This window comes from Rhagoletis pomonella, unplaced genomic scaffold (genome assembly GCF_013731165.1).
Source record: "Rhagoletis pomonella isolate Grant_MI unplaced genomic scaffold, Rhpom_1.0 Rhpom_scaffold_06373, whole genome shotgun sequence".
NCBI lineage: Eukaryota > Metazoa > Arthropoda > Insecta > Diptera > Tephritidae > Rhagoletis > Rhagoletis pomonella.
In genome coordinates this window covers 1-9,751 of record NW_023464905.1, presented here as the reverse complement: position 1 = coordinate 9,751, position 9,751 = coordinate 1, and the positions used below count along the sequence as shown (strand labels likewise).

At 37.7% G+C, this 9,751-nt stretch overlaps 4 protein-coding genes across 4 annotated transcripts; 2 read left to right on the top strand and 2 right to left on the bottom strand.

Moving 5' to 3' along the window:
• Positions 1-5,152: 5,152 nt before the first annotated feature.
• Positions 5,153-7,285, bottom strand: LOC118755475 (tRNA-uridine aminocarboxypropyltransferase 2-like). Its single transcript, XM_036490306.1, has 2 exons — positions 7,085-7,285; positions 5,153-7,024 (listed from the first exon to the last, which is right to left on the bottom strand). The coding sequence occupies exons 1-2, from the start codon at positions 7,195-7,197 to the stop codon at positions 6,262-6,264; spliced, it is 876 nt and encodes a 291-aa protein (XP_036346199.1). The 5' UTR covers positions 7,198-7,285; the 3' UTR covers positions 5,153-6,261.
• On the top strand, positions 5,192-5,909 carry LOC118755478 (general odorant-binding protein 84a-like). The gene is made up of 4 exons (XM_036490309.1): positions 5,192-5,381; positions 5,458-5,519; positions 5,637-5,763; positions 5,815-5,909. Exons 1-4 carry the CDS (start codon positions 5,192-5,194, stop codon positions 5,907-5,909), a joined length of 474 nt encoding a protein of 157 aa, XP_036346202.1.
• A 305-nt stretch (positions 7,286-7,590) lies between the features above and the next one.
• On the top strand, positions 7,591-9,152 carry LOC118755477 (serine/threonine-protein kinase 16-like). Its single transcript, XM_036490308.1, has 3 exons — positions 7,591-7,934; positions 7,995-8,589; positions 8,655-9,152. Exons 1-3 carry the CDS (start codon positions 7,822-7,824, stop codon positions 8,904-8,906), a joined length of 960 nt encoding a protein of 319 aa, XP_036346201.1. The 5' UTR covers positions 7,591-7,821; the 3' UTR covers positions 8,907-9,152.
• A 129-nt stretch (positions 9,153-9,281) lies between these two features.
• LOC118755476 (G patch domain-containing protein 11-like) lies at positions 9,282-9,747 on the bottom strand (the record flags this gene model as incomplete). Its single annotated transcript, XM_036490307.1, has 2 exons — positions 9,282-9,660; positions 9,716-9,747. Coding segments are annotated over 2 exons (333 nt in total), but the record flags the coding sequence as incomplete, so codon positions are not given.
• Positions 9,748-9,751: the final 4 nt, after the last annotated feature.

The window sequence follows — 9,751 nt, the reverse complement described above, 5'->3', positions numbered from 1 at the left end:
TTTGTTTGCTTTTCGAAGCATTGATCCAATAATCAGCAAAATCGTCAGGTGTCTTATTTTCACCTGACACTTTGGATCTAGACCCGTGGGTGTGAAATCTACGCTTTCCCTTAATCCAAGGTGTCACACGTATCCATGTCCAGTGGACAGTATTTGAATAGAGTCTCCCCGTGGACCATTCTTTCCCATTTTCCACATTTCTATTCGGTCCCCAAAAGGTGTTGGCGCTGTAGGCGATGAACGACTTAGGTGTGAAAGTTATTAATAACCAAAAGGTAGCCACAAATTCTTGACGGCTTAGGCGTAATAGAAACCTGGCCCAGGGAAACTATCTGAATACCAACCCAGAAAAAATGTAAATGCATAAATGGCTCGACCTAGATAAGCCCAAAATAAGGAAGATGCTAAGGTCTCAAGTTTGGCGCCGACAAGAACCCTAGACCCTTATTTTACTTAAAAGTGTAGTCTTATGAGGCTCGCACACTCCAGAATTGTTGGAGCCTCCTTGTGTGCGGACAGTGACAGTTGAATGACTTATGTTTTAGTTACCGCGTTGTATGCCACTGCCCCGCATTAGTAAGGGCCTAGCCTTCATAATAAATAAAATCAGTACTTAAATCTTAATTTGTGGTCTGATATGTGTTAGAAACTAAAAATATTTGAAAGAATTTGTATTTGCCAAATATTCGATTTCAACCATCTTTTTGCTTTTTTTTTCTTTCCCAAAAAGCCTCATTCGACATAATAACGTTAATAAAGAAAACGGTGAAACTAAACGAACAAATCACAGCATACAACACTGCATTCATACATACATACAATTTTACCACAAATGCTAGAGCCAAGTTGAAAATTTTAGTACCTATGTAGTTCTTTTGAAGTATCCTATCACAAAAGACTTAAGCCACGAACTTGCCATCCTTTCGCTCGCATTGAATACGATGGTCCTCCACTAATCAACTGCGAACAATATCGAAAATAATTGTTGTTGACATTTGCGTGAATACAAAACATGTGGAGTGATTACAAAAACGATTTAAAAAACCTACAGAACAAAAAATTTGTATCTCACTAATAAGCGGCAATAGCAATGAAAGCAACCAATTTGTATCAGCAAAAATACACACCCACCCGCGCATTAACTAAAGTTATATTTACATAAATAGTCATTGGCGCATATTCATAGTCATATTTAGTACTCAACTAAGTCGAAACTATTCTAAGTCACAACTAAAGCTATTCATAGTCGCCTTAGTTTCGACTTTTCTGGCTAAGTACCAACTTAAAATTTAGTTTCGGCTGCAGCTGCAACTAAGTCGTAACTAGGAAGAAGTATTTTATCAAATTAAGGGAAAACAGACGAAATACGTAAAAAATTAAGTTGGTAGAGGAAGATTTTGATAATATTGAATAATCTCCAATTAAAATTTACAAAGATCGATCCATTTTATTCGGAAGATGAAATTAAATGCGTATTACAATTCGAATAAAGCTAAATCACATATTTATAATTGGAATAATTTAGAAAAATTCTCAAATAATAAGTCAGTTTGACGCTAGTTCTTTTAAGGTAAATTTGTGCATAACTTTTAGATATCTACTATTTGTATGTTTCACAGCATGCTTTCGATAAACATCGACTTCACATCACTGCGGTTGTTCTGGCTATTTCACACAATTAACAAGAAAATGATACTTTATTCTTTTGCACAATCATGCAATGAAAATAAAAATTACATAAACGGATAATCAAACTTGACATTATTTAATAAAAAAGCAATTTTTCCAAAATATCGTAAAGAAAAATCGATACATTTTCACACTCATTTTGCTATATCGTAAACTAAGTCGAAACTACTTAGTAGAAGTCTGAAATGCGACTATGAATAGAGGTAAATTTTAAGTTGGTACTTAAATTTAAGTTGCAACTTCGTTAGTTTCGACTTAGTTGCTGGACTATGAATGCGCGCCATTGACTTTGAAATGTAAAACAAACAACAGCGAACACTTGGAAAAAAACAAACCACCACATACATATGTGCTTATGTATGTATGTATGCCCACCGCAAAGCGACAATAGCCTTCGTTACTGATCCGAGCGCAAAGTTGTTACTGTTATTGTAACAAGTAGCTCACAAAGCGACTGAAAGAAAGTGTATGTATGCATGTACATATGTCCATAAATTTCTCGGAAACGGCTCTAACGATTTTCATGAAATTTTTGTATTGAGATAAAAATTTTACATTTCAAGGTTATCTAAGTAGACAGGTGTTATCATTGAGAATACTGGTATAAGCTTGCCACCTATTCGAAATTATATATAAATTAACTAAAACATCACAATATGGCTATCAAATGAAAAGTATTTTAAAGATCTCCGATACAGTTATTTTGGAAATTTTCCAATTAAAAATTTCAAGTAAACTGCAAAAATTTTAATTTTTTTCGAAATTTTCGCAAAGTACTCGAAATTTTGAAATTTTGAAATTTGCATTTATATGGGATTTGCTAAAACATAACCCATATTTTAAAACAAAATGAATAAAAAAAAATTTACCATGTAAAACATTGCGAATATTAACAAAAAAAAGAGCACATACCGAAAAAATATTTAATTTTAGTGAAAATTTTAAAATCAAAATGACAACTGACGGAAGCCGTCGTGCGCCGCAATTGTGTTTACTCTGATGAAATTTCATTGCGGCAACTGTTCAGCTGTTCACTAACCGCCAACCGCTTTAGCGTCGTCCGCTGTAATTGTGGATAGAACTTAAATGTTCCAGTGAAAAGGTACAAAAGAACGGGAAGCATTTTCAACAGATTTATGATCTACATAGTTATGGCCAGTGAACTCATTCTTTGGTACAATTTATGGAATGAACAGAAAAGGAACTTATCCGAAGAAGTTTTGAAGGATGTTGAAGCGATAAATAGGTGTATTTTCATTTTGGGCGCTTTTCCATGCACAACAGCGACTGTGTAGCCATCGTTTAGTACACTTCGTTGAGTAAAAACCTTGCTCATTCATGGTAGGTGGTGATGACCGGCTCTTCCTCAAGCAGGGGTCTGGTCGGTTGATCACACCTGTGACATCCCACCAGAAACTGCTTGCTGAGCATTTTGTTAAGCTCGCTTATGGAAAGCATTTGGGTCTCACTGTGCAGATGGTGCCCAGGCGACATCAGAAGGTATCCTGTCACTGCCTGGAGAACGGCGTTCTGACAATTCTGTAGCTTCGTTCACTGCATCCAACTAGTCCCCGACGACCAAACAGGCTCGGCATGATTCAGAACCCGTCTGCCAATTCCCTTGTATTTTGCCAGCAACATTTCTTTGCGCCAGGTGCTACCGCGGAGCGACTTGAGGGCCTTGTCGCGGCTCTTTATTTTATTAACACTTGCGTTTGTGTGAGCGGAGAATGAAAGCAGGCTATCAATGGTAACCCCTAACATTTTCGGCTTGTTCACCGTCGGAACGGGTGTGCTATTGACGTGAATGCCTAGTTGAAGCCTGACCTCATTCGTCCAGGTGGTAGACGGTCGCCGTTGACTTCGTTGGGGAGAGGGTGGGACTGCTTGGAGTGAAGAAGCGAGAATGTTCGGAGAGGTAGCCGTTTACTTTCTAGCAGAGGTCACCAATTCCATTCCCTGGCACCAATATCGAACAGTCTTAGGCGTATGAAATTTAGGAAATTCCCTCCGGTGGCAGAGGAAGCTTCGAAGTATAGAAGTTAAACAGTAGAGGGAAAACCCCCTTGCTTAATTCTTCTAGGTTTTTAAGTTTGATTTTGAAAGCTTTCTGACGACTGCCGACACTCAAATAATTCGACGACCATGGTTTGAGTCTCTGTGGGACAAAGAAAGCCTCGATATCTTCTTCTAGAGCATGCAATGACAAACGGTGTCAAACGCCTTTGACAAGTCCAGCGTTACTAGGGTTGTCTAGGATGTTATCACAGCTGTTGTTATCTGCATCGGTCAGACGATATTGTGCGATCTGGTGTGCAATGAGCAGAATTTAGCTGTTGTACCACTTTGACACTTGGGTTCCAGTTGTCAATATACTATGTCGATCCATAAAGACGGTCATCTCTTCGATCGGGGGAGAGGAAAATTTATTTGTGCTTGCCACTATTGGGGATTTTGCCTCAAATGGCAAATAACAGTAGTGGAAGCAGTGCATGCCGTTTAGCTAGAGCATAAGACGTCAAAAACAGTATGGTCCACTCCCTGTGTGATCCAAGTCCAGGGCAGGTGGTCTTCTCTGTATTGCGATTCGAACAGCAAAACATCCGGACTCGAATACTTTGCAGTATGAATTTGTACATACTTATTAACCCGTGTCGCTTTTCGAATCAATCGCAGGTTTTTTAACAGCACTATTCATTGCAAGAAATTCGGTTCGATGGAAGGGTTCGCGGATATAAGCAGGGGATTATGTGATCACTCGGAATTCGCGTTAAGGCAGATTTTTTGGTTTTCAACTTTTGATAATGGAAATTTAACGGTATAATCTAGCATATAAATCATATTTACAAAAAGTACACATTAGGGTGGTACATCACTATCCATACAAAAAAAAATTTAAGACTCCCTCCAAAATATTTCAGAAAATTGTCAGCGTGTTCTGGACTGATTTGAAAATACCTCAAAACCCGTGATTTTATAAATAAAATTTGTTTTAAAAAATATTTCTTCCAAAAAACCAGCTTTGCATAAAAATGATTAAAAAGCGAATCAGCAGAATGAAAATAATTACAATTTTGGAGGTACATATTTTCAAACCAGTCCAGCGCACGTAAATTTTAATATCTTTCCGAAAAAGTTTCACGGAAGTTTTAAAATAAAAAAAAAACTTATAACTCCAGTGGAAAGCCCGCAACTTTTCTTGGTGATGCACCCAATTCTCATATTTTAATGCATATAAAATTTAAAAAATCATTAAATAATTCTAAGCGTTTATTTCTATTACAAAGTACTCCAATTTGATTATAATTATCTGCACTTCTCGTGATGCTATATAAAGCGGCTGCATTTTAGCATGCATGCAATTATTTATAAACACTTCCGAGTTCAGATGCTTTTGTAATACAGAACAGGCCCAACATTTGTATTTCAAGGGGAAAAAATGACCAGTATAAACGCATGCATCCAGCTGACGCTTACTTTTTTACTGCTTTATTGTTGCAATATGGTTAGAGCACAGAGTCGGCCCAAGGATAATGGAGATATTTATGTACAGCACAAAACTCAGTCAGTTATGGCTGGTATAACTGCGGACCAAACAGATATACCAATAGCTGCACAAACGTATGGAAGCAATACCTTTAATGTTGAGGAAGTGATGAGTACCTGCAATGCCAGCTTTTCTATACCAATGGGTATATTTGTACTTGAAAGCTAATAACTGAAACGTTGTAAAAACATTAAAGATATACGATTTTTTTTTTTTAACAGATTACATTGTGCAATTCAACACAACGGGCGAGATGTCAGACACAACAGATAAAACGGGCATGGTAATAGAGCATTTACAAATATTTATACATTTTTAATTAAAAAAAACAAAACCAAAACGTTGATACCAAATATTTTGTTACCGTTACAACCACGACACTTTATTTGTATTCCTCCAGTGTTTCATACGTTGTTTCTTGGAAAAGTCGGGCTTAATAAAAAATTGGCATTTAAATAAGGATCTGATAATGCAAACTATGTGGTCAATAATCGCCGATTCAGTTGAATTATGTGAATCAGAATCAGGTAAGTTAATGTATTATAAAAATATTATTTTTTAAACGATTTAACTTTCAGAAAGCGAAGTAAATGCATGTGTGCGTACTTATGCCATAGCCAAGTGTCTTATGAAACGCACGCTTGAAGCTGCGGACAATCAAACATTGACTTAAGGCTTCTGATTCTGAGATTCTGCACAAATCTTTACAGATTTTCTAACAAACTTACATTTGCAAGTATTTCATGATTTTTATGCGCACTTAAAAAATTGCTATAAACTCAAGTTACATACTTAACAAACTAGCAATACATACATACATATGTATAAAAGAAAATAAATGCACTTAAAGCTATAGTTGCGTTGCAGATGCTTCACGATATGCAGGTTTTTACAGGAAGCCGTTCCAGGTGACCATCTTTCATAAGGTTTATTAATGGAGAAAAAAGCTTTTCCTGCAAATCCGGAAGCATCTGGAACGCAACTTATATTGTACACAAATGTTTGTGAAATGAATCTGCCTACTTTCACGTTTCTTGTTGCTGCTGTTGTAAGTTCGTATCCATTCCATTCATCATACTTTCTTCCCTCGCCTCAGGTCGACAAATTGTACTATAATTGAGCAAACGATTTAATCGTTTACCAATTTGTTTAGGATATTGTTGATTTTTAATGCGAAATTCTTTCGATTGGTGTTCCACAGCGCCATTATCCAACTGATATTTACACAAGGTATGCAGTGGACGTACTAGCAGTTGGCGCAATTCAGCGCGTTGCTCCAGCACCGATAGTGCTTGCGCCGCTGTTTCTAGTGTGCTGAGACATCCTTCGGTAGGCTGCGTGCGTATGATATAATCGCTATTGCCGGCCGCTATAAGTTTGACTTGTCGCATGCCGTGCAGCATGGGACTGCTAGCATAAATTGCTTTTGCCTGTGGCCATGTACCATCAATAAGCACCAAAGTAAAAGGTTGTTCCTCATTCCGTTCATCTTGATCTGTGTTTATTTGCGCCATAACACATTCTATAGGCACAGAGTCTTTACTCGGATAAAGTAGTAAAGAATTGGGTGAATTTAGGATTGGTTCTAGCTCGGCTTGATTCTTTGGCGATGGAAATCGTTTGCCTTTATATACCACACATTTTCCGGGTGTTACGCCAAGTTGCAGCATTAAGGCTGTGCGCAGGGAACGCTTCTCCTCGGCAGGATGTTGCAATATAACAATCGCAGATTTGATGTCAAGTGGCGGATTGGGTAATGATGGGCACCAACAGACCACAGCTGGTCTCCTGCGAGCGGAGATTTGCTTAAATCAACTGGATATGCAGTCAAATTAACCAGGAACTCACTTGCATTTCTCACATTTGTCGCGTCTATCTGGAGGATCCAGATGTATACCAAACAAATCTTCACAGCATTCTTCTAGTAGAGGATTTCGGCTGGAGTTGTCTTCAATATCCATATTAAATTTAAGTAATTTTAACTTCCGTGATTTCTGTAGAATTGAACAAATTGACACTTGCTGTAAAATCAGCTGTTCCCCGCACAAGGAAACATAACCCAACCAACATTTAAGCTGAAATTAGTCAAGAACGTAAACCTACCGGTACGTAAACCCGAGTCAGCTGACACGATCTATCTTACCAGAGCGCCATGTAAAGGGAAACTAAACACCGCAGAATTTTTCTGTAGTTGTAGCCCGCAGCGCAGAAATCTGCTGAATTTAGGTTTTTCCGCGACCCATTTTTTAATGAGGAAAGCCCATATGTATTCCTCTTTCATAATCACCAATCTTTTACCATTTATTTAAAACACCCTGTTTATGTGTTTGACAGCGCGAACTGGACAGCCAGCTGATTGTTGACCAACGAAAATCAGTGCGTGGGTTTGTTTTTGTTGCTCCAAAAATTGCGTTCGTCTGCATTGCGCTGATCCGACTATTTATCTTGATTTCCTTAAAACATTAGTGTTTATTTTGTCATTAGATAGTAAAATTAGTGAAAGTTTACCCATTAATTTAACGTTTCAGTCACCAAACTTCGCTTGCAACAACCCCCAGCCACTCATCTAACCTACCCAGCCCACGATGAATAGCTTAGGATGGATGTTAATAATGAAAAAAGGTTGTCTATTCTGCTCCAAAGAAACGGTTACCATCAGAGGAACTAAATACATTATACGTGATCGGCTGGCAGAGGGGTAAGACACAGTTAATATTTTGTGATTCTGTAGCCTGTAATTCCCTGTGTATTTTTACAGTGGATTCAGCTTAATAAACCTGGCGGAAAATTCTATAACGCACAAGCTGTATGCGGTGAAACGTATAACTTGTCACAGTATCGATGACCAAAATATAGCCGTGCGAGAAATCGAAAACTGTCACCGTATTGATTCAGAGAATGTAATCAAAGTAGTAGACTACGAGCTGAAAGGATCAGCGGATATTGTCATTAATACAACGAGCGACCTGTACATTGTACTACCATACTATAAGAATGGTTCATTGGCAGATCATTTGCAAATGCGTGCACGTAAAGGTGATCACATGTCCGAACCTCAAGTTCTACAGGTTTTCCTTGGTATATGCAACGGTTTAAGGGCGATACATGAAACTAAACCAGTACCGCTTGCACATCGTGACCTTAAAACTGCAAATATTTGTTTGTCCGACACTTTTGAACCGATAATTGTAGATCTAGGCTCTATGACAGAGGCGCGTTTGCAAATCTGTGGGCAGAATGAAGCACAGCGGCTGCAAGATGAAGCTGAGGAACGCAGTTCGATTGTGTATCGTGCGCCTGAATTGTTCTCCGTGAAGTCGTATTCTACTGTAGATGAACGTACAGATATTTGGGTTACTATCAAATTTTGAATTCCGTCTGGTAACACGTAGAACTTATAAATTTATTATTTTTTCAGTCTCTTGGTTGCGTACTGTATGCAATGTGCTTTTTTCACTGTCCGTTTGATTCGGTGTACGAAAAAGGTGATAGCGTTGCTTTAGCGGTTCTGAGTGGTAACATCAACATTCCTGAAAGTTCCGTATATTCGGAAGATATGCATGATTTGATTAAATATATGCTTCGGATGGATCCGATGGAGCGCCCATTTATATACAGTGTGATTGAGAAGACTCAAGATTTAATACATAAGTTGGATGGACGTGTTTAGCAACTCATACATTCACTACGACATTTGTTGAGATTTTTTACACCTCATATGCAGTTACGAAAATTTAGCAAAAATTTTGCATTTTTTGTTTTTTAATTATGACGACTAAACTTGCATATCGCACATCATCTTTGAAAGAGGCACAACTCAGAAATCAGATCCGAAAATATAGCTACTTGAGGATCTTACAGATTCAACACATTAACAGATATAACAGTAGTTTTCAAATGAAAGAATACAATCAATCGGAAGAAAATATTTGCATTAATTGGATTTAAATCCTACGAAATGATTTATGATAAAAACGATCTAACTTTTTTTTAATTGTGCCCCTTTTGAAGGTGTTCGATATGTCAAGTGTACACTATAGTAAGTTTCTATATTTTATTGTGAGTAAAGTTTATTAATACCTAAGCTAAATAAGCTTATTGATTTTGTTTAAAAAGTTGCTCGTTAATGATCATCGCGTCCTTCTCCTGGGCAATTGGTACTCATATCCTCTTGATCTTTGTAATGGACTCCACACCAAAAGCAAAACTTATAGGAAGTGCGCAGATAACTAGTCAACATTTCAAGTTTCTCTGTCGGCGTGAATTCTTCTTCGTCGCTAATATCGTCGGCTATTGCAATATCTTCTGGGGCTTCATTAGCTTCTTCACTTAAATTTGATTCGCGCTCCGGCCAAAACCAACTTAACTCCGGTTCTTTGATGCCATTCTCCACGTCTATTGTTTCACATGTTAGCTGACAGCGCCTGTAATTTTGGATAAATAAAATAAATTTTTTGTTAATTATTCTATTTAACCAACTTTAGGGCACCAATTGCAAAACGCTCGTCCGCTTTC

Excerpts from the sequence above, each read along its gene's own strand:
- LOC118755478 (XM_036490309.1), top strand. The coding sequence starts at position 5,192 with ATGGTTAGAGCACAGAGTCGGCCCAAGGATAATGGAGATATTTATGTA. Across the intron at positions 5,382-5,457 it reads CAGCTTTTCTATACCAATGG|ATTACATTGTGCAATTCAAC; the intron begins GTATATTTGTAC and ends TTTTTTTAACAG. Across the intron at positions 5,520-5,636 it reads CAACAGATAAAACGGGCATG|TGTTTCATACGTTGTTTCTT; the intron begins GTAATAGAGCAT and ends GTATTCCTCCAG.
- LOC118755475 (XM_036490306.1), bottom strand. The coding sequence starts at position 7,197 with ATGGATATTGAAGACAACTCCAGCCGAAATCCTCTACTAGAAGAATGC. Across the intron at positions 7,025-7,084 it reads GACAAATGTGAGAAATGCAA|GAGACCAGCTGTGGTCTGTT; the intron begins GTGAGTTCCTGG and ends CTCCGCTCGCAG.
- LOC118755477 (XM_036490308.1), top strand. The coding sequence starts at position 7,822 with ATGAATAGCTTAGGATGGATGTTAATAATGAAAAAAGGTTGTCTATTC. Across the intron at positions 7,935-7,994 it reads CGTGATCGGCTGGCAGAGGG|TGGATTCAGCTTAATAAACC; the intron begins GTAAGACACAGT and ends GTATTTTTACAG. Across the intron at positions 8,590-8,654 it reads ATGAACGTACAGATATTTGG|TCTCTTGGTTGCGTACTGTA; the intron begins GTTACTATCAAA and ends TTATTTTTTCAG.